This window comes from Otolemur garnettii, unplaced genomic scaffold (assembly GCF_000181295.1).
Source record: "Otolemur garnettii isolate 467f Iridium unplaced genomic scaffold, OtoGar3 scaffold00080, whole genome shotgun sequence".
Lineage (NCBI taxonomy): Eukaryota > Metazoa > Chordata > Mammalia > Primates > Galagidae > Otolemur > Otolemur garnettii.
The window spans coordinates 3,194,652-3,219,632 of record NW_003852475.1 but is presented as its reverse complement, the minus strand read 5'-3'; the positions used below and the strand labels follow the sequence as shown (position 1 = coordinate 3,219,632).

Sequence of the window (24,981 nt, the reverse complement as noted above, 5' to 3'; positions counted from 1 at the left end):
AAAAAAAAAAAAAAAACACAATATTTATCATCTATTTACTGTGCCTTAAAAGATCTCAGGCATTTTTGAATTGGCCTATGAAGAAATGAAGAAACCTTTAAAAAATAAAGATAATACATACTCACTAGGCAATTCATCTATTTCTGGAATAAAATAAATCAACTGCCTCTTTAATCACAAGTGACCCTAGAACTGTATACTTTTCAAATAGCTTTCCTAAAACAAAACAAATATGTAATGGTGTTGGCAAAGCAGTATGTAAATAAAAACCTAGAAGAACTCAATTCCAACAAATACTTGGTCTTCTGATGCTATAATACATATTATACATAAACGATAATTCCAAAGGACAGTAAAAAATGTGAAAGAGTAACCTGGAAGGCTGCCACAGCTTTCACCATCCATTTTGTTATAAAGGAGATTTGCTACTTTGAGGAATTTTTATGTGGTGTGACATAATAATTTGTTTTAGGCAGAATTTCTAGTTCAGTGTATTTTTTACGCAGTCATGTATCTAGATATTTTGATCAAAACAACTTTAAATAAAAAATTATGTCTAATCATTAAAAAAACCAACCCATTTATGTATATACCTTTCATTCTTTTTAGGTGGCCTGGCTGGCCCTCCGCCTGAATGAAGATTATCCCTCCAGAAGCATGTAAGTAGAGAAGTGAATGATAGCAAGGCTCAGTCCACTTGTATGTAACTTTGACTTTAATTCCAGAGGATTATTAGACATCCTAATAAGGGAAATTTGAAAACTAAGGGGAACCTGAGACGGTCCTTCTTGAGCCATGAAAGTACTATAAATCCTAATAAATAGTAGAGCATTCAAACACCTAAGAACACTAATAGTAAGAGATCCTAGGCCAAAGGGACACAGCAAAGTATAAGTGAACTGACCAGGTAGATTCAAGCAGGCATAAGATATGTTGACTAATCCTTCTTTAAGGGAAACAAGTATCCTTTAGCATGATTGTGGACACTCAACTCTAATAGGAGCTTGGGTCTACCTCAGTAATCAAAACCCATACTTTCTTTTTTTTTTTTTTTCAGATACAGTCTCACCCTGTTGCCCTGGGTAGAGTGCCATGGCATCACCACAGCTCACAGCAATCTCCAAACTCTTGGCTTCGAGTGATCCTCTTACCTCAGCCTCCCGAGTAGCTGGGACTACAGGTACCACCCAGGACACCGGCTTAGTTTTTCTATTTTTAGTAGAGATGGGAGTCTTGCTCTCGCTAAAGCTGGTCTTGAACTCCTGAGCTCAACCAATCCACCTGCCTTGACCTCCCACACTGCTACAATCCATAGCATACCCTTTTCTGAGCCAACCTGGCTTCAATTCAAGCTGGTGTGTTTTATCTCCTGATGGGACCTCCTCATTTGTATATATGACCTTCTTATCTGTTTACAAATATATATCAATCACACATATATATATCCACCAAGGATTTTAAGCCAATTGCATATACCTAAAGTTCATTACAAATGTTATTTATTTATATATTTATTTTTGAGACAGAGTCTCATTATGTTGCCCTCAATAGAATGCCATGGCGTCACAGCTCATAGCAACCTCAAACTCTTGGGCTTAAGCAATTCTCTTGCCTCAGCCTCCCAAGTAGCTGGGACTACAGGTGCCCGCCACACTGCCTGGCTATTTTTTTGTTGCAATTGTCATTGCTGTTAGCTGGACCAGGCCAGGTTCGAACCTGCCAGCCTGGGCATATGTGGCTGGCACCCTACCCACTGAGCTACAGGCACCGCACTACAAATATTTTTTTAAAGTAAAAACACACTATACCAATGAATTCCCTAGCTTTCAGCAATGAGAATAATAAATGGATCAGAACTTAAAGAGGTTGGGTAAACGCCAGATGATTAAGTCATAAACGGATCTGTACAAAAATCTGGATCCCAGGTAGCCTTTAGGCAAGCTGAAACTGGCAAGAATGAGCAGCTAAGATTTTAGGTCAGGAAACTGGACAGCAAATTTAGGAAACAAATAGCCCTGTAGAGAAAAAAGGTAGAGAGTAAACCTCTGACTATGGAAGCCAATGAGTATTAGGCCTAGACGTTTAGACCATTTATAGGCAATGAAGAGCCACTAAAGGCTTCTGTGAAGGGTTGTAACATGACGGTATTAATTTAGCAGAACACATCTGAAAACACTGTAAGGAGAAAAAGAAGAAATGAGAACGAGAAGGTAGGGAATGGGAAAGCAGAAAGAGGTAAGCCAAAAAGGCAGTAAGAAAGTAGTATAGCCCAGTGATTACATAGGAAAATGGTGGGGGGGTATTGGTCCTATTGGAATGTATAACAAATTTACAGTAATTAAAACAAAATGGGGCTGGGCACAGTTGTTCATGTGTGTAATCCTAGCATTCTGGGAGACTGAGGTGGGTGGATTGCTTGAGCTCAGGAATTCAAGACCAGCCTGAGCAAGACTGAGACCCCTGTCTCTAAAAATAGGTGGGTGCTGTGGTTGGGCACCTATAGTCCCAGCTACTTGAGAGGCTGAGGCAAGAGGATCTCTTGAGCCCAAGAGTTTGAGGTTGCTGTGAGCTATGACACCATGGCACTCTACCATCAGTGACAAAGTAGAACTATGTCTAAAAAAAAAAAAAAAAGAAAAGAGTGTGTTTATAGGAATAGACAATATTTAGAATCCAGAAACTGACCCCAAATATATATATATAACTTAGTATATGATAAAAGGAACATACTCAATAAGACAGTTAGGGAAAAATTGGCTATCCGATAGAAATAAAATCATAATCTCATTTCATTCCCCCAAATTAAATTTAAGTACATATCTAAAAGTTAAAAGAAAAAAAATATTTTTACAGGAAAAACTTCTAAGTACTAAAAAATAGAAAAGTATAAACTTATCTTAAGATCATGAGGCCCTTTCTACATATCTCAACCTGTGGGTCACAAACCCTTTGGGGGTCAAACGACCCTTTCACAGGGGTTGCCTAAATACATCCTGCATATCAGATATTTACATTACGATTCATAACAGTAGCAAAATTACAGTTATGAAGTAGCAACGAAAATAATTTTATGACTGGGGGTCACCACAACATGAGGAACTATATTAAAGGGTCACGGCATTAGGAAGGTTGAGAACCACTGCCTTAGACCATTTACAAAAATTAAAATAGACCAACAATCTAAACATAAGAGCTAAAAGTATAAATCTCTTAGAAGTTAACAAAGTAAAAGCTTCATGACATTGGATTTGCAATGATTTCTTAGACATGACATCAAAAACACAGCAAGAATGGGTGGCTTCTGTGGCTCAAAGGAGTGGGGCGCTGGCTCCATGTGCTGGAGGTGGCAGGTTCAAACCCAGCCCTGGCCAAAAAAAAAAAAAACACAGGCAAGAAAAGAAAACATAACTTAGATTTAATCAAAATGAAAAAAACTTCTGTACACCAAAGGACACTAGCAACAGAGGAAAAAGGCAACTCCTGGAATGGGAGAAAATATTTGCAAACCATATGTCACATAAGTGATTACTGTCCAGAATACATAAAGAACTCTTTCAACTCAAAAACAACAACAACAAAAAAACAAATTACAAAATGAGCAAAGGTCTTAAATAGATATTTCTCCAAAGATAAATGGGCAATAACAATAGGCAAAGATGGTCAACATCACTAATTACTTGGGAAACATAAATCAAAACCACAATGAGATACCACTTAACATGTATTAGGATAACAACTATTGAAAACAAGATAGAACACCAGAAAATAACAAGTATGTAGATATAGGTGGATAGAAATAGGAGGCCTCGTGCATTGCTGGTAGAAATGTTAACTAAAGCAGTCATTGTGGAAAACAATATGAAGTCCTCCAAAATGCATGGTGACTTAAGACTGTAATTCTAGCATGCTGGGAGGCTAAGGTAGATGGATTGCTTGAGTTCAGGAGTTCAAGACCAACCTGAGCAAGAGTAAGACCCTGTCTCTACTAAAAACAGGAAAACTGGCCAGGCATTGTGGTTGGCTCCTGTAGCTGAGGCAAGAGGATCACTCGAACCCAAGAGTTTGAGGTTGCTGTAAGCTATGATGCCATAGCACTCTACCCAGGGAGATAAGACTCTTGTCTCAAAAATAAATAAAATAAAATAAAATAAAATAAAAAATAAATTAAACAAAGAATTATTATATGATCTAGCACTTCCACTTCTGGTTATATTTAAGAAGAAATGACAGCAGGAACTTGAACAAATATTTGTACACGATCATAGCAGCACTTTTTACAACACTCAAAAAGGAGAAGCAACCCAAGTATCCACTAACATAGGAATGAAGGGATTAAAAAATGCAATACCTACAATGAAAATAAAAAATATAATACCTACAATGAAATATCATTCAGCCTTTAAAAGGAATGAAGTTCAACACAAGCTACAATATGGATGAACCTTGAAGACATTATGCTAGAGTAAAATGAGTCAGACGCAGTGGATAAATACTGTATGATTCCTCTTATATGAAGTTGTTATTGTTTAATGGCAGTTTTAATTTGAGATGATAAAGTTAGTTCTGGATATGAATGGTGATGATATTTGCAAAACAACGTGACCATATTTAATGCCACTGAATTGTACACTTAAAAATCGTTAAAACTGTAAATTTTATGTTATGTATTTTGCCACAGTAAAAAACATCTAAACTCTTGTGAGGCAAAAGACATTCAAATTAAAAGAAAAATGATGCTCTAGGAAAAATATTTGCAACACAGAGTTAGCATTCATAAAAATATTATATAAAAGCCCTTCTACAAATTCAGTAAGATGGTAGAAAACTGACTAGTGCTTATCACAAGCCATCAGAAGGAAATTCTAATGCTTAATAAACACCAAGGAACGTGTGTTTGTTTCATGCTTGAAATTCTAGTACTCTGGGAGACCAATGCAGGTGGACTGCTTAGGCTCATAAGTTCTAGACCAGCCTGAGCAAGAGCGAGACCCCACCACTACTAAAAATGGAAAACTGAGGCAAGAGGATGGTTTTGAGTCCAAGACTTTGAGGTTGCTTTGAGCTATCATGACAGGGAACTCCATCCAGGGTAATAGAATGAAATTCTGTCTCAAAAAAAAGAAATGTCACAAAAATATTCACAAGTCTGCAAGGGTATACAATAATGCTTACCACCACAGTACAACCGCAAAACTGAAAAGTAAACCTTTCTCAATATCTCATCATGACAGTCATACATACAGTGTACTACAATGCAAACATTAAAGTAAAAACATATGTTTATGTCCCATCTTGCAAAAGTGTGAACAAAATATAAAGCTAATTTTAAAAAGCCAGTTGTAATACAAAACATAATCTTAATACTTTTTTCTTCTAGTATTTTTCTGAAATTCCAGAAGCATTTTTATTTTTTTTATTTTATTTTATTTTATTTTATTTTTTTGAGACAGAGCCTCAAGCTGTCCCCCTGGGTAGAGTGCCATGGCATTACAGCTCACAGCAACCTCCAACTCCTGGGCTCAAGCGAGTCTCCTGCCTCTGCCTCCCAAGTAGCTGGGACTACAGGCGCCCGCCACAACGCCCGGCTATTTTTTGGTTGCAGCCGTCATTGTTGTTTGGCGGGTCCGGGCTGGGGATTCGAACCTGCCACCTTAGGTGTACGTGGCTGGCGCCTTAGCCGGTTGAGCTATAGGCGCCGAGCCCCAGAAGCATTTTTAAAAAAAACATTAAAAAGCCTGGGCGCAATGGCTCATGCCTGTAATCCTAGCACTTTGGGAGGCTGAGATGGGCAGATTGCTTGAGCTCAGGAGTTTGAGACCAGCCTGAGTAAGAGACACCATCTCTTAAAAAACAAAAAATAGCCAGGCATTGTGGCAGTCCCAACTACTTGGGAGGCTGAGACCAGAGAATCACTTCAGCCCAGGAGTCTGAGGTTGCTGTGAGCTATGATGTCACCACACTCTATCAAGGGCAACATAGTGAGACTATCTCAAAATAAAGATAAAAAACATTAAAAACATGAGTACTAGATAATGAAAATGAATTCAAGATAGGAGCTCAAAAGCAATCTCCATGACTTATTTTATATACCATTAAGAAACTCTGTGCTTAGAAAGGTAAAAATTTCTATTTCATTTTATATTTTCTGTTAGCGTTTTAGTAGTATATGAAATCAAAATAATTTTTGTAAGGTCAAGTGTTTATAATCCATTCAAATCTTTAAAATAAATTAATAAAGCTGCTTTCTGTTGATTACAAGAGATTAATGTAATATTTTGGACACAGGGTGAAGATGAGGATAGAAACTGGAAACAAAGGAAGCCGTAGATGATTTTGGAGGATTCAACATTTAAGGGCTGGTAGAAATTGAAGCTCTGGAACTCAAGGCCAGTACTGGCAAAAAGTCTAAGGCTACAGAATGATCAAGAACAAATTTCATCGACTTAAAAATTACCAGTCTTGTATGTTACAGTAAGCTATGGCTTCAATACAGACCTATAATCTCTGTCATACAAATTATTTCATGTTGAAGTAAGCCTCTTGATATGTACTCTGCCAAAATTAAATACATTAACTGAAAATAAATAAATATAAAAAAATTGTAAATAGCTTTTATTTTACTTTTTTTGAGTCATTGGTGCCTTTGAGTTTCTGATGAAAGTTATGAACCATCTTGCAAGAAAATTATGCTCAGTCACATTCAAAATTAAGTTTCAATACAATCTGAAGAGACCCAAGACTCTGAGTTAAGAACTCTCATTACATACTATGGTAAAATTTCTCTATTCGCAATAAGCTATTCTACTAACATGATAAAACCTAACTTCTATTATAATTTTCTTAAAAAACTGAGTCTGGAGAACTGGTTTAGGAACGGCTTTAAGTCATTAGTTTTACCTGTCAACCTAAAGGAATAATCTGAGACAAAATAAATATAGAAAGTTTATTTGGGCCGAGGTCAAGGACTATAGCCCAAGACACACTTCCAAGTTACCTTGGGGGTATTCTGCAGGGCTTTGTGAGGAGCAGGTTTTTAAAAGCAAAAGAGAAAAAAGAAGACGGCTGATACAAAGCTGTTTGACAGGAATTGTCACTGGTTTACAGATAACATTCATTGATGACTGAACCATGGGCTATGAGTTATGGTATCCAGCATATGTCACTTTGTGGCTACTTGGCATCAGTCTAGACCCCACATAGTAAGTGGCTTTAAGAAGTAATTATCTCAAAGGGAAGTGAGACTTGACTGCTATTACATTTTAAATACCTTTCTAGGCATGATAATTTACAGGGTTTGCAAGCCTTAGATTAAGTTTTTTTTCTTTCTCATACTTAATTAATTTTTTTTTTTTTTTAAGACAGAGTCTCACTCTGTACTCTGAATTGAGTGCCATGGCATCATCATACCTCACAGCAACCTCAAACTCATGGGATCTAGCAATCCTCCTGCCTCAGTCTCCCAAGTAGCTGGGACTACAGGTGTTCATCACAACCAATGCCCAGCTGGTTTTTCTCTATTTTTAGTAGAGACAGGGTCTTAGACTTGCTCAGGCTGGTCTCAAACTCCTGAGCTCAAGCAATCCACCTGTCTCAGGCACTCAGAGTGGTAGGATTAGAGACATAAGCCACGGCACCCAGTCTCTCATACCTTTCTTAGAAGAACAGAAAGAATGACAGCTGAGGAAAGATAAAATGACTGTGGAGCAAAGGGAAAAGAATTTAACAAACAAAAGTAAGGGAAGGCAGGAGTTTGAGGTTGCTGTGAGCTATGATCACACCATGGCACTCAACCCAGGTATGCGTTCTCACATAGTGAAAATGTTGTTTTGGTAAACAGAAGCGGGGAATGATTCCTGGTACACACAATGGAAAAAGATGCATAAAACAAATAAATGAGCAAAAGGAGGTAGTTGAGAGGAAGAACAACAGTGTTTTATAACATGGCCCCCAAAGTAAGGAGGAAATTTTATTATTTTATGTCCTACCCTGAAAAGATACTTTAAACATATCCCCTCTCTGGAAAAATACAATTGAAATTCTCAACATTTTTACAATGTTTTAGAAAATGATTCATCCATAAAACTTGCCAATTGCAGTGTACATAAAATTAATTAGGAGAAAAAAACTAAATTATTAAATCAAAATCTAAGGAGAAAAATTACTATAAGAAGAAAAATAGTAAACAAAATCAACAAGAAAATGGTTATTGGCTGGGCACGGTGGCTCATGCCTATAATCCCAGCACTCTGGGAGGCCAAGGAGGGGGATCACCTAAGCTCATGAGATGGAGACTAGCCTGAGTTAGACCGAGACCTCCATCTCTTAAAAAAAAAAAAAAGCTAGGTATTGTGGTGGGTGCCTCTAGTCCCAGCTACTTGGGAAGCTGAGGCACGAGAATCGCTTGAGCCCAAGAGTCTGAGGTTGCTGTGAGCTTTGACGCTACAGCACTCTACCAGGGGGTAACATAGTGAGGCTATGTCTCAAAAGATAGATAAAAGAAAGATAGATAGATAAAGTAGAATTCCAATGTGAGCAGTATGACTTTATAGTCCATATTTTCACCACTATGCTATGCTGCCTCTAAAAAATTTCCTTTGACATTTTATAAAACCTTGAGAGCGCAGTGGGTAGGGCGCCCCCATATACCAAGGGTGGTAGGTTCAAACCCAGCCCTGGCCAAACTGCAATAAAAAAATAGCTGGGCATTCTGGCAGGCACCTGTAGTCTCAGCTACTTGGGAGGCTGAGGCAAGACAATCTCCTGGGCCCAGGAATTGGAGGTTGCTGTGAGCTGTGACGCCACAGCACTCTACCCAGGGCAATAAAGTGAGACTCTGTCTCAAAAAAAAAACAAAAACAAACAAACAAAAAAACACTTTAACAACAATAATAGCAAAAAAAAACAAAAAAAAAAAAACAAAAAACTTCTCAAAGGTTCCAATTAAAAGAATAGGAAATATAACATCAATTTTTTTCTTTATGAATAATATCCAGAAAAAAGGCTTACTAAAGGAAAAATTTAAATGAAGTTAAAACAAACTACAAACCTTATTTTAAATGACCTATTCCTTAAAAATTTGAGCCATTCAATGTTGCTTTCATTTTCATTTACTTCACTTCAGAAATAGTGCGTTCTCATCTGTGAGTAGTCCTCAACTGTCTAGTTTCCAAAAACTTTAGCTTTAAAAAAAAACTGTACTCTTCTACTTTAATAATTCAGAAGATACCTGTTTTGGAGGATGAAAATAAAGGAATTTAAACTGTTCATAAAGTTTATATAAATTCCAAATTTGACTTAGTTATAACTTAGTTTGGGAAGTTTCTCAAGCTAGAGAAAACCTATTTAAATTTATTTTAAATTCATCATATGAACTCTAAGTACTGCAGTGTCGTTCTAATCCACTGAGTGGGTATGAAAAATGTGAACTCATTTCAATACTATTATACTCATTATTCTTCTATTAATATTCTAAAGTTAATGATTCTTCTTCCATGAATTTTTAAGGGAGATAAAACTCCCCAAAAGTTACTGAGTAAACAGTTCTTTTACCAGCTCATGACATACCTAACCTTAACATTTCATAAAAAAAAATATTTAAAATTTTTGCTAACAGAGAATCATAAAATTACATAGTTAAAAGGAATTTAAAATGCCATTTCCTTAATTCTCCTGCCTTTAAACATATCACGCTCATACTACCAAGATATTTATCTATATTTTTTTTTTCAGGTAAACAAAAACATAATTTGTAGGCAGCCAAAAACATGGCAGTTCCCTCAAAAATTAAAAATAAATTATCAAATACTCCAGCAATTCCACTTCTGGGTATAAATCTAAAAGAACTGGAAAGCAGGAATTTGTACAGCTACTGGTACATCCATTTCCATAGCAGCATTAGTCATCATAGCGAAAGGTATAGAAGCAACCCAAGTATCCCTCAACAGATGAACAGATAAATAAGGTGTGGCATATACATATAACTGAATATTATTTCACCTTAAAAAAGAAAATTCTGACACACACTACAACCTTAGATGAACCTTGAGACATGTTTTATGAAATAAGCCAGGAACAAAAGGGCAAATACTATATGATTTCACTTATGAGGCACCTAGGATAGTCAAATTCACAGAGACAAAAAGTAGAATGGGGGGAAGTCAGGTTTAATGAGTTTAGTTAGAGCTGATGAAAAGTTCTTGAGGTAGATGGTGGTGATGATAACACAACAATGTAAAAGTACTTAAGTACTTTAAAAATGGTTAATCTTAGTATATTTCACCACAATAAAAATATTTTTTAAATCAACATAATTTACCATATTCAGAGGATAAAAGAGAAAAGGCATATGATTATCTCAACAGATGCTAAAATAAGATTTGTTTAACCTAAATACTCATTCACACACATGTATAAAACCTTTCACAGGTGAAGAAAACAATTTCCCTTAATCCTTATAATGACAACTAATAAAAAGCCTACTTAAGTGTTGAAGCATTGGACATTTCCCCCTCACATTGGTAAGAAGGCAAGGAGGTCCACTCAGCAGTTCTAGTCAACGTTTTACTGAAGGTCTTGGATAATGCTATAACAATGATAAATTTATAAAAATTGAAAAGAAAGAAAAAAAGCTGTCCCAATTATGTTGTATGTCCCTACTTGCAAGCAACGTAATTATTAATGCAGAAAATGGCAAAAGGACAAAATAACTACGGTGTTTCCCCAAAAATAAGACACTGTCTTATGTTTATTTTTTCTCAAGAAGACACACAAGGGCTTATTTTCAGGGGATGTCTTATTTTATTAAGTATAATACAACAATCTACATTTATTCAAATACAGTTACGTCATCTTCTTCTGGTACCTGACCGGGGAGCCGACTTTGTTGGTGGGGCTGGCGCTAGCGATGCATGAACTCCTTTCCCCAGCTGTTCGCAAGTTCGCATGTGCACAATAGGATGCCTGTGACCGAGGTTACCACCCGTGCACCCGTACAAGTGCGACCAGATGGGAGAAAGGAGCTGTGGCAGATAAAAGGTACTCCAGTCTTCCTTACTACTCGGCTGAAATGCTGCATAGCCACGCCCATCACTAGGTCTTATTATCAGGGTTGGGCTTATATTTAAGAAATGCATAGAAATCCTGGGAAGGCTTATTTTTTGGGTAGGTCTTGTTTTCGGGGAAACGTGGCATGATCAGTAAGTATGTTAAGCCATGCCTGGAGATACAAAGTCAACATACAAAATTTTACTGTATATCCATGGATTAGCAACAAACAATTGGAAAATAAAACTATTAAAAAAATCCATTTATAATTCCATCATAGTACATAAAATACTTGGCAAAAAATTTATTAAAAATGTACAAGACTTCAACCAAAAATTACAAAATATTACTGAGAAAAACTAAAGATGACATAAGTAGAGAGATATGCCATAAGCATAACTGGAAGTTCCAAGAATGTTAAAATTTCACTTCTCCCCAACATAATCTAAAAATTCAACACAATCCTAATTACAATCCCAGCATAATCATAATCTTTTTTATAGGAATTGGCAAACCTACTCTAAAATTCATAATTAAAAACTAAAGAACCTAAAATAGACAAAACAATCTTGGGAAAATAACAGAAGTTTTTGAGAATTTAAATTAACTAACTTAAGAATGTACAAAAAGCTATTCAGTGATTCTAAACTGGGGGCAATTTTGTGCCTCAGTTGGTACTTGGTAATGTTGGGATACAATTTTGGTTGCTACAACTGGGAGCATACTATAGTCATCTAGTAAGTAGAAGTTAGGAAAACTGCTAAATATTGTATAATGCATAATCCAGCCAAAAATATCAACAGTGCCAAGGCTGGGAAACACTAAGCTAGGATAATCAAAGTAATACTTTACTGACATAAGACAGTCAAATAAGTTAATGGACCAGAATACAGATTCCAGAATAGGCCTTTTAGGTCAATTGTTCACCAAAGGTGACAAAGCAACTCAATAGAAAAAGAAGTGTCTTCAAAATAAAGTTCTAGAACAGGATATCCATATTTAAAAAAATGAACCTTGATCCCTATCTCACACCATAACCATAAACAGTCATTCAAAATGAATCAGAGATCTAAACAAAAGTTCGATTATAAATGATAAACTTTCTAGAAGAAAACATAAAAACATCTCCATAATCTAGCTAAACTATTATCTGAGAAAAGACTTAAAAAGAGAATACAAAAAAGAACTAAATGAACTCCTACAACTCAATAAAAACACAATTAAATTTAAAAAATGGTCACAAAGAACTTTGGAATGTACATTTCACAAAGGAAGACATACAAATGGATAATAAGCACATGAAAAGGTGGTCAACATCAGAATTCATTACAGAAATAAAAATTAAAACCACAATGAGAAATATAATTTAAAAGCACAAACTACATACTCAGTAGGATAACTAAAATTTATAAAAGTGAAAACAACCAATTGTTGGTGTCAACATAGAGCAACCCAAACTCTCACGTATCTTGTCCATAAAATAGTAGAAATAGCTCTAGCAATTTAAGTTAAACATACACCTATCCTATTACCCAATAATTCCACTCCTAGGTATCTACCCAAGGCAAATAAAACAGCAGTCCACGAAAAGCCTCATACAATAATGTTCTGCTTTACTCATAATAGTCAATATGTCTGTCAACAAGTAAAAGAAACCAGGGTTTGTTTAAATAATAGACTACTTACCACACAGCAATTAAGAGAAATAAAATACTCACATGTGCAATAACCTAGGGGAACCTCAAAAAACATCATAGTGAATAAAAGCCAGGCACAAGAGGACATACTATATGATACCATAAATATGAAATTCTAGAGCAAGTGAAAGTAATCTCTGGTTAAAACAAACAAGAAAGAGAACCCAGCAGATACCTGGGAGCAAGATTAACCAGCAAAGGTCACTAGGGATTTTTCTGGGATGACACAAATGTCCTATATCTTGACAGGTGTGTGAATTATCCCAGTGTGAACATTTGTAAACATTGAGTAGTTCAGTTTTGTACATTACAACGTATACAAATTTTATTTTTAAAAAACTATTAAAAATCTAGCGGAGGTGGAGGAGTGGACAGAGATACTGTTGAAATACGAAATGGCAGAATATGAATTGTTGACATGGGGAAATGAGCACATGGAGGTCTGTTACACTATTTTGTTCATGTTTGAAACCTTCCATAATTAAAGGTTTTAGAAAAATAATTTCTTAATTCCCCCTCAGTGGAGGAAGAAAATTAGTATTACTAACCTTCATACAAATTAAAATCTCTCATTAAGGTATGCTCTAAATTTTCTTTTCTGTGCCAAACAATCTTTGTCCTTTATACTTCCTTCAATCATATTCATCATAGTTACAGTCACCTTGAAATCTACTCACATTTTCAGTATCTACTATCTACTGGGGCTAACCTGTACCACTAACCTAACTAACCTTCTGTTAGCCCCTACTACATGCTTGGCAGTATGCTACCCACCCATTTTAAATACATTTAAATCTGAAAACTGAATTTAGCATTTAAAATTTTAATCCTGGGGCGGTGCCTGTAGCTCAGTGGGTAGGGCGCTGGCCCCATATACCGAGGGTAGCAGGTTTGAACCCACCCCGGCCAAACTGCAACAAAAAATAGCTGGGCATTGTGGCAGGTGCCTGTAGTCCCAGCTACGTGGGAAGCTGAGGCAAGAGAATCACCTATGCCCAGGAGTTGAAGGTTGCTGTGAGCTGTGACACCACAGCACCCTACTGAGGGTGATAAAGTCAGACTGTCTCTAAAAAAATAAAAAATAAAATGAAATAAAATTTTAATCCTTCAGGGTAACTACAGTCAATATTAATCAATTGTACATTTCAAAATAGAGAATCTAAATGTTCCTAGCATAAAGAAAGGATAAATATTTAAGGTGGTGAATATCCTAATCACTCTGATTTGACTGTATGAATCTATTAAATTATCACAAGTACCCTGAAAATAAGTTTATTACATATCAATTAAAAATAAAAAATAAATTTTAATCTTCTTTATCACTTATCTCCCTCACTAGAATTTACATTCAGTGACAACACAGATCTTGTTCATTGTTTCTTCACATCTGGGGCACATAGCTGGTACTCAGTAAATATGGGTAAAACAAAAAAGACTATCACAGCTCACAAGTACCCAGTTTAGCTCTCTTTCTGGTAGTATAAATTTTCCCTGTTTATTTTGCCTTTAAACTTATCACATCTATACCAATTGTCATTAATGTATCTGTCAAATGGAATAGAATGATCTTGTTTGATAACTCGTTTTTTTCTTTATTCAAAAATGTAGTATTTTAATATAGTAAATCAATTTTCTCTCTATATTCCCATGAACCCACTTTTTCTGCTTATATTCATGTGGATAACCAAGAAAATCATAATGCTTTTTTTCAAATTTAAGATTAGTATTGGGGTACATGCAATTAGGTTACCCTAATTTTTTTTTGATACTTTCAAATTCTGTTATCACCACCATAAAAGCTGAAAAATTCTAGCAAATACTGAGAATTAAGAGTCCCTTACAGAGGAATAAACTGTAGTTATTATTGAGTTAATAGATTTGTAATAGTAATCAAAGAATTATCTAACCAACAAAATCAAACTGTTAAAACTCCTTCAGTGAATCCAGAAAATCTAGGTTTATTTCTCGGAGTATAATCTCTAGCAAACATTTAGAGTATGGTTTATGAGTAAATTACCAATATCTTGAATTAGTATTAGAGTTCCATATCAATTTTAAAGGGTAATTTTTTCATTCTGAAATAAAATCCTCAAAACATAGTAAGTTATAAAGGCAGGAATGGGGGAATGTTATTAGTGGTAAAATAAAATACAAAAATTGAGTAAAATAGCTGTCAGTGGTGAAATCTAGATTTTTCCTCATTAGTTAAGCAAAATATTCTATCCAAGAAGCCATGCTTCTGCTACCAACTAAAAAATCCAACTAAAAAAACTTGAAGAAAGATTTTTCATTTTTTCTTTTTTGGCCAGGGCTGGGTTTGAACCTGCCACCTCTGGCATATGGGGCCAGTGCCCTACTCCTTTGAGCCACAGGCACCGCCCTGAAAAAAGATTTTTTAACATCCCAAGGAAGAAGGCAAAAGAGAAGTAAACATCAAGAGAAACAAATAAAATCACTCACAAAGGATATTATACATAAAACTTTATTATTTAAAAAATATTTCACAAATGTCTTACATGTATCATTTGTCACAGATTCAAATCCAAATTCTTCCAGATGCCATTTGATATTTATATGGATTATACATAACTTTAAAAAACAATGTGTCAAATGCAGCAAAGAGTTGGAAAATAGAAGATTCAAAGTAAATACTCATTTAGAGACACCAGCAAATAGATCTGACCTTTTCAAGTGGCTTTCCCAAAGAGTTTCCAATCAGTTTCCAGTCATTCAAGACTTCTTCAACCTTGGAAATAAACCTAAGAAAAAAGGCGAAAGTGTTCTAAATAATCTTTGTCATACAATTTCTTTAAAAAGGTACTTTTTATATTTTATTTTATTTTTTTGAGACAGAGCCTCAAGCTGTCCCCCTGGGCAGAGTGCCATGGCATTACAGCTCACAGCAACCTCCAACTCCTGGGCTCAAGCGAGTCTCCTGCCTCCGCCTCCCAAGTAGCTGGGACCACAGGCGCCCACCATAACGCCCAGCTATTTTTTGGTTGCAGCCATCATTGTTGTTTGGCGGGTCCGGGCTGGGGATTCGAACCCACCACCTTAGGTGTACGTGGCTGGTGCCTTAGCCGGTTGAGCTATAGGTGCCGAGCCCACTTTTTATATTTTAACATTTTGACCAGAGATGGGTCCATAAGTTTAGTGCATGAATGTTAACCTAATTTATGGAAATGAAATAAAAATAGAAATAATCTTTAGCTCAAGAATTCACTGATTATGACTCATTTATGTCTACTGCTTACCCAATAAAAGCATTGTCTTCTATAATATGTAAGTTGTAAATTAATAAAGCACTCCATTAAAATGGATACCATAAATTAGGACAGAAGTAAAAACTGACAGACTAAAATGATACTATTTTTTTTTTTAAACAGTTTTTATTATTTTATTTTTTTCAGTTTTTGGCTGGGGCTGGGTTTGAACCCACCATCTCTGGCATATGGGGCCAGCACCCCACCCCTTTGAGCCACAGGTGCTGCCCTAAAATGATACTATTAAAGATAATTGGGAAACCAATCATCTCTCCCCTACCCTCAAAATAACTGACCTATTTAATTAACTTTTCCTTTACATATATTTAGGAATTCCCTGATTTGCCCCTTTCCCCCCCAAAAGAAAACATTATTTGGAATTTTGCTCATTCAGTTAAAGTAAGTTTTTTTGTTTGTTTGTTTGTTTTGTTTTTCCAGACAGAGTTTCACTGTTACCCTTGGTAGAGTGCCGTAGAGTCACAGCTCACAAGCAACCTCGAACTCCCCGGGCTTAGGTGATTCTTTTGCCTCAGCTTCCTGAGCAGCTGGGACTACAGGTGCCTGCCACAATGCCTGACTATTTTTTGTTGCAGTTTGGTTGGGGCTGGGTTCGAACCCACCACCCTCCGTATATGGAGCCAGCACCCTACCCACTGAGGGCACCGTCGTTAAAGTTTTAAGAGATAGCTGACAAGAAATTACAAGCAAGTTCAGCGATGTAGCTCAAGTTGCTAGGGCACCAGCCACATATATTGGAGCTGGCAGGTTCAAATCCAGCCTGGGTCCACCAAACAACAATGACAACTATAACCAAAAAATAGCCAGGTGTTGTGGCGGGTGCCTATGGTCCCAGCTACTGGGAAGGCTGAGGCAAGAGGATCTCTTAAGCCCAAGAGTTTGAGGTTGCTGTGAGCTGTGATGCCATAGCACTCTACCCAGGGTGACAGCTTGTGTCTCAAAAAAAAAAAAAAAAAGAAAAGAAAAAGTGATTACAAGCGGATTTGTCAGCTTTGAGGAACAATCGACAGATTTTAAAACAATTCACTATCTAATCTTTAAATCCAACGAGCAAGATCTCTTAAAAAGAGAACTGAAATTTGGGTAACATGCGCTCACCATCAGCAAACACAAACTGTCAAATCTCAATAGCAGTATTAAATACATATTAAGAGACATCTTTTAGCAGATTTTTTATTATCCTAAGAAGCTGACTTCCTACATAAGTATGATGCAATCTAACAGCAACAGTGCTCCCTAAAATATCTAGGAAGTACTACTAGAATTAATTATAGTAATACTGTATTCAAGCTTTTTCCTTCAGTAACATTACAAATTAATATTCACACGTTTTAATATAACAATGATAGTAATAATCATTTTATAATTCAATTGCTTCTAATTCCTCTTTAAAATTAAAGGAAGCACTAATTCACTTTTATAGGAGTTAAATGACAATCATTAGTTCTGAAAATGAGTACTCAAGAAATAAGTTTACCAATTTACAAAAAAGAAAAAATTTAAATATCTATAGATGAGCAAAAATTTACATGCAATGTATACTGCCTTTATAAAGGTAAAAAACTGGAAGCTACCTTAAAGTCCAACTGCGGCAGTAATAAACTAATGAAATATCCACTTGATGGACTAATATGCACCCATTAAAAATTTTCTGAGGAATGTTTAAGGAAATAAGAAAATGTTCATATGTTAAATGAAAAATGAAAGCTGCAGAAATTATTAATGATTTGATCCAAAAAGTTCATAACAGATACACATTAGAAGGAAATAAATTACTAGCAATTATCTCCTGGTTTTAAGTTCATAGGTGATTTTTATTTTTTATTTTACTAATGAGGTATTATTGTTAATGTAACAATAATTTAAAATATAGCTTTCACAGTAAAAGGAGGAACTTTTTTTTTTAAAAATAATTTAATAAGGGACTATTTCTTTTCTTTTTCTTTCTTTTTTTTTTTTTTTGCAATTCTGGCCAGGGCTGGGCTCAAACCTGCCACCCCTGGTATATGGGGCTGGCACCCTACTCCTTGAGCCACAAGCACTGCCCAAAAGGAGGAACATTATACTTACTATATAAATTCTATCAATAGTAGCTAAAGAAGAAAATTTGGACCCTAGCCCACAAGTATTGATATTTGACTAGAAAAATTAAGTAATTTTTTTCCTTAAAAGCTCTCTAGGTCTTAGCTGAAGGTTCATTTCTTTATTCTTTTTTGGGGAGGGGAGGGTTTTAAACAGAGCCTCAAGCTGTCCCCCTGGATAGAGTGCCATGGCATCACAGTTCACAGCAACCTCCAACTCCTGGGCTCAAGAGTCTCCTGCCTCAGCCTCCCAAGTAGCTGGGACCACAGGCACCCACCACAATGCCCAGCTATTTTTTGGTTGCAGCCGTCATTGTTGTTTGGCGGGCCCGGGCTGGATTTGAACCCGCCACCTTAGGTGTTTGTGGCTGGCACCTTAGCCACTTGAGCCACAGGTGCCAAGCCACATTTCCTTATTCTTTATTCTGTATTTGGTTCCTTTGTTATCTTCTAAAATCAAGTTTCCTTCTAAAATCAAGTTTCCTTCCCCTCCTAGCTCTTATATAAACTGGTAATTTCAGCCTCATTTGTAGTATTCGATTCTTGTTTGTCTCTTCCACTATAGTACCAGGGGTCCTCAAACTATAGCCCATGGGCCACATGTGGCCCGCAGGGTGTTTTTTGCAGCTGCTGCCTATCCTGCTCAGCAGCCGACTTGTGGGGGGGGGGAGCACAGTCTGGCCCTCCAACGGTCTGAGGGACAGTGAACTTTCAGGCCCCCTATTTAAGTCAGAGGACCCCTGCTACATTCAGTAAGAGCAGAAACTGGCTGGGTGCTGTAGCTCAGTGGTTAGGGCACCAGCCACATGTTTTAGGGGCTGGTGGGTTCAAACCTCGCCCAGGACTGCTAAACAAATGAACAAACAAAAATAGCAAAGTGTTGTGGCAGGCACCTATAGTCCCAGCTACTAGGGAGGCTGAGGCAAGAGAATCGCTTGAGTCCAAGAGTTTGAGGTTGCTGTGAGCTATTTTACGCTACCGCACTCTACCAAGGGCAACTAAGTGAGACTCTGTCTCTAAAAAAAAAAGCAGAAACCATTATCTGTTTTTATTAACCACCACATCCCTAATGTTGTTTACTGAGCTTGATACACGGGCATTCAATTAAGTACTTCTTCAATGGAGATATTCAATGGAGATGTGTAAATGGTAAAAAGTTATGAGCTTTTATGTGAGTCCCCTCAATAAATTGTCTGTATGGTTCACAACACACTGATAAGAACTTTCATTCAAACATTAAATTTGGCTCGGTGCCTGTGGCTCAACTGGCTAAGGCGCCAGCCACATACACCTAAGGTGACAGGTTCGAATCCAGCCTGGGCCCACCAAAACAACAATGACGGCTGCAACCAAAAAAAATAGCCGGGCGTTGAGGCGGGCACCTGTGGTCCCAGCTACTTGGGAGGCTGAGGCAGGAGACTCTCTTGAGCCCAGGAGTTGGAGGTTGCTGTGGGGGGGATAGCTTGAGGCTCTGTCTCAAACAAACATTAAATTCAAGGTTTAAGAGACTCCAAAGTCTCAACATTTTTCTCACAAATTGCAAAACAACAGTTTCACTCTACAAACTAGAGAATAAAAGTCAAAAACCAAATTTCCTGCTTTGTAATAGTTCTCATAACTGTGTTAACCATATTTTCCTACACAGAACTAAAGGACTTAATAATCCACATCAGCAGGTGGTGCTCAAAGGAGTAGGTGGCTCAAAGGAGTAGGGCACCGGCTCCATATGCCTGAGGTGGCGGGTTCAAACCCAACCCTGGCCAAAAACTGCAGAAAAAAAAAAAATAATAATAATCCACATCAGGATATTTTAAATATTTAACTAGGGGAAGTGATCATTTTTTCATTTAAAACTCTGATGGTCCCTCATCCCAACTCCCCAAAATTTGAATTACATCTTTCTAACTACCTTCAAGACAATTATTCCAATTCAACAGGCCCACAAATGTACTCTTCTCACTCTGACACTTCCTTATCTTCATTCTTTCAGGCAAAAAACTGTAGTTCCATGTTTAATTCTTCATGTATCACCATGCTTACCTATCCAAATCTTCTTTGAATTATCTTACAATCCTTCCTCCTAGACTCCATTTCCCTCCAGTCTGCCAATCACCATCCTAACTATGAATCAAGGTTAAGTTTCTCACCTTTATTTTATCTGATGTCCTGAAATCACTTTCATCATATCACCTGGCCATTCTAAACTTAAGGTCTCTTACTATTGTCTTAACCAGTGGTTCTTTCTAAGTATGGTCTTCTGACCAGCAGTATCAGTGTTATCTGGGGTCAAGGCAGAAAGCAAATTTTGGATTCCCAGTTCACACCTACCTACAGAATTAGAATCTCGCAGGGTGGAACCTGCACAGGATCTGGATTCCTTTAGAGGCTGTCCAGAACCTGATCCCATCTTCCTTATTTCCCTTCAATAGAAGGTTTACTCCAGTGAAGACAGATCTCTTCATAAAGTCCCAAAGGTTCTATTTGTCAGTCCATTCTCATGTCTAACCAACCACTTTGTACTTTCAAAGACCCGCTCATTTCCTGCCTTTTCTGTTCTGCAAAAATACCTCCAACTATTGCAGCCCACAAATATCATTGCTACTAATCAGCTCACATTTTAATTATTTGCTGGTTTGTTTTTTCTTAACATACAGATCAAGTTTTTGTTTTTCCTTTAGTTTACAGCTTTGGATACACAGTAATTGCTCAGTGCAGTCTTACTTGCATTTAGACTCTTGTTTTAGAGGGAGTACCACAGGTCAAACTATTATTCAGGCAAAGATCTTTCATAATTTCCCGTGCCATCTAATGGCATGACATCACAAATTTCCTCTCCCAACCTAAAAGATCATAAAACGTTGCAACAATCTAAATAACCTCAGCACCCAGAAAATTGAAGAATTTCTGCAACAAAGAACAGACAACTGCTCGATCTACACTATCACTCTTCCACAAACTTGGCTTTCAACGAATTTTAGTGTTATAACAATTTCACTCAGACAGCTGTCCACCTGAGTTTGACAGGCAAAGGAAGCCTGGGCACATTACTCACTGGAATGTAACAATTTGAATTAAAGCGCTCCAAATCCAGCGGCTGACTTTTTAAAAAGATTATTCTGAAAGACAGGAGGGAGATGGTGGGAGTGTGCAGATGGTCAACCAGCAATACTCTAAAAACAGGTCTGCGCCTGAAAAGGATATACTGATGTAGACGAAATGACAAACACATCTACGAAACGTACTGCTTATAAATAACAATATGAGTTAAACGGAAAAGAAAACAGAAATAGCAGAGAGAGCTTTGGAAACTGTTCTTTCAAGTGGGCAACAACCAGAAAATCCAAGGTTTAAGCAAAGTGGTCTGAGAGTAGAGCAAACAAACTTTTTATGAGAGCTTGAGTCTCAAGGGTTTGGCTGACGCGGGCGGGCCGGGGCTTGTCAGACGCCAGATGCGGAAGAGACTTGCAGCTGACCAGAAGAGAGGGGACAAAGGCCCCGGGCCCACGGGTCTTATTTTTCCCGCAGAAGTGGCGTCACACGTGGTATGGCCGAGTCAGGGGAGCGCCTGGGGGACACAGGGGCCTAAAGTGCTGGTAACCAAAGATACGACTCACTCACCTCTCCCATTCCGAGGCAGTAGTGAAGTCGGTGATCTCAAATACCTCGGACTCGGGCTGCGGGAAGAGGATGGAAAGAAAGAGATTGAGCCCTGGGAAACGACGCCGAGGAACGAATTTAAGACAGTGACAGAGATAAGTAAGGAGCTAAGAACTCACTTCACTGTCGGCCGCCATCTTGAGGAGTTCCGACTAGCGTTAGGGCTGCCGGGAAGAAAAGCTGAACCACTAGGGGAGGAGGGCGGTGAGGTGACTTGGGCGGGGCTTATGTGAGACCCCGCCCCTTGGCGTGAGTCCCGCCCTGGCCAGGAGAAGTTGTTTTGTCGCCCCAAGTAGTGAAGAATTTAGTCTATCCCGGGGGTTAATAAAATTTGAAAATTGGGAAAAGGGTCAGAAGCAAGGAAGCAGGACAAGGCCTTAGACTCCTATGAATAAGATGATATTAAAAAACCTAGATCATATTGGATTTATTTTGTTAAACAAAATCATGGGAGGCCATTGTTGTGGACTGAGCTTTTGCTGAGGCCCCCACAAGACCAAACCAAAATGGAGTCACTTATAGCAAATGCTACATAATAAAACTGAAATTTTAAAGGAGCAGTGAGGTCCCAAAACAGGCCAGTGTTTTGTTTGTTTTTTACTTTCTGGAAACAGATTTCACCATAATAAGGAAGTCCCTCTCCCCACCCAACCTTACAAAAAAGGAACCTGAAGTAACTTGGGTTTGTCCTATTGTTCTTTTTCCTGTTCGCACCTTATAAAATCCACTATTCTATTTCCCGGGGGCACTTGAGACCAAATAAGTCCATTTCCTATGGTGACAGAGTGACGTACACGATGCCTAAAGTTTTGATCCGTCTCTCAAAATTGAGAGGTAAACCAAAAAGGAAAATTTGTTAAGTTTAGCCTAAAGCTGCCCCTTTACATATTTTAAGTTCATCCTAATGGTTTTTCCATACATAATGAACTGTAGCCTAAATAGATGCATAAACAAGATATAACCTGCTCTTGTTCCAATAACAGAGTTTCAGCTAATCACAGGTAGCCAGCAGTTGGAATAAGTCAAATGCCAGCTGTAGCTAAGTCAGCTATTTCTGTACCTCACTCTCGTTTTCCACACATCATTTTCCTTTTTCTTTCCATAAATATTATCTGAGCATGTGGCAGACCCAGAGTTGCTCTGAACCTATTCTTGTTTGTGGGAGTGCCCAATTCTCAGATTGTTTCTTATTCAATTAAACTCTGTTAAACTTAGTTTGTCTTAAGTTTTTCTTTAAATAGTTTTCATTCAGTCTCTACTTATTGATTCCAAGGCACTGAGCAGGGTGCTGTAATACCTACTACCCCACAAGACCCCTCAAAGAACCTAACCAGTTTGTTAAGTCATGAAATAATATCATCATGCTAGTTATCTAGTTTCTTGCAAGAACTACATGCTGTTCCATGAACACCTCACTTTTTAATCCACTGGAGAACAGAAAGGGTGTCAGCTTGCAGCTGAAAATGCTATTCCACACATATCAAAAATATTTACAGATAAAATGATATCACTTCTGGATTTGCTTCAAAGTAATGGGAAGGGGAAGTAGGTGGGGCTAGGAATGCAATTAAAGCGATGAGAGGATAATTGTGTAAGCTGGTGAAAGGTACATGGATGTCTATTGTGATATTTACTTTTGTTTAGGTTTGAAATTTTTCGTAATTAAAAGTTTTAAAAAATGATACTGGGCACAGTGGCTCACCTATAATCCTAGGACTTTGAGAGGCCAATGGGGGAGAATTGCTTGAGCCCAGAAACCCTGGAGTTTAAGACCAGCCTGAGGAACATGACCAGACTCCCAAGTAGCTGTACTGCTAGCTACTTGGGTGCTGAAGCAGGAGGATCACTTGAAGGTAAGAGTTTGAAGTTGATCTGTGATGACTTCAGAGCACTTTAGCCCATACAAAAGACTCTGTAAGAAAGAAAGGAAGGAAGGAAGGGAGGGAGGAAGGCAGGGGAAGGAAAGACAGACAAAAACTTTATATTAAATCTCATTTAATAAATTTTGTAACCCAAAGAGGGAATTTGGCGGTGGAGTACTAAGAAATGCAACTGTAATAATACAGATTCTTAATCTTACTTGTATTCCCAGTACTTTGAGACACTCAGGCTAGAGGAGAATTGCTTGAAGTTAGGAGTTCAAGAGCCTGGGCAACATAGCAAGGCTCTGTCTCTATAAAATTATTTTTTAAAATAATAATATATAAGTTCTTAATCTTTTTTTTTTTTTTAGACAGAGTCTCACTTTGTCACCCTCGGTAGAGTGCTGGTGGCATCACAGTTCACAGCAACCTCAAACTCTTGGGCTCAAGCAATTCTCCTGCCTCAGCCTCCCAAGTTACTGGGACTACAGGTGCCCGCCACAATGCCCAGCTATTTTTTGGTTGTAGTTATCATTGTTGTTTGGCAGGCCTGGGCTGGATTCATACCCACCAGCTCCGGTGTATGTGGCTGGTGCCCTAGCTGCTGAGCTACAAGCACTGAGCCTATGTTTTTAATTTTAATATAAGAATTAGAGATATCAAAACTTTGGTGATACAGAGAGACAAGGTGAGGAAACTACAGGTCAGAAGAATGTTATTGTCAGTGCCAAGCCTTGAACCTGTTTCTTTTTTAGCTTCTATCCACTCCACTAGTGAGGTTACTACTGCTGCAATCTTTCCCAAAGATCTGAACTTGCACCTTCATTCATGTTCAAGTATTCATTAAATACCTACTAGAAGCAATCACTATGCTAGCCTCTTGGGATATGCAAATGTATTGTAGATATAGTTTCTGACTTCAAGGAACTCAAGGTCTCATGGAGAAACTGGAAATTTGCTATATGAACAGAAAGAAGAGGTGCTACATATGTCAGCATCATGTTTAGAGGACGATGGTAACCTGGACAAGAAGAATCCTGAAGGACAGCTGAAGTATAAGCAGCCAGGTTAGGGTAAGTCACGGCTTATAAAGCTCTGAGGTTGGAAAGTCTAATCTGTCTAATGAAGGCTCTCGTTCAGTTCGAGAGCCTTACACATAAAGCGCGGTGTTTGTGATGAAGTTGAGAGGAAGTTGTGGGCAGACCATATAGGACCTCTTAGACAGAGTTAGACATCATATGTAAACCAATTTACATTTTGTGAAAGTCTAGATGCTGTATGAAAAATACATGGGAGGGGAGCAAAAAAGAAGTAGGAATAGCTGGTGATGGGAGGGGAAGGAAAGGGAAAGGAGGGGAGG

General features: G+C 37.6%; 1 protein-coding gene across 1 annotated transcript in view; it reads right to left on the bottom strand.

The window, feature by feature from the left end:
- RAB3GAP1 (RAB3 GTPase activating protein catalytic subunit 1) overlaps window positions 1–21,936 on the bottom strand; it is a 107,767-nt gene extending 85,831 nt beyond the window's left edge. Inside the window, exons 1-3 of the mRNA XM_023515852.1 lie at window positions 21,879–21,936; window positions 21,721–21,776; window positions 15,399–15,499 (exon numbers count right to left, since the gene is read on the bottom strand). Coding sequence (XP_023371620.1) covers window positions 15,399–15,499; window positions 21,721–21,776; window positions 21,879–21,896 — 175 coding nt within the window. The 5' untranslated portion in view covers window positions 21,897–21,936. The remainder of the gene's footprint in view (window positions 1–15,398; window positions 15,500–21,720; window positions 21,777–21,878) is intronic.
- Between the last annotated feature and the right edge of the window lie 3,045 nt (window positions 21,937–24,981).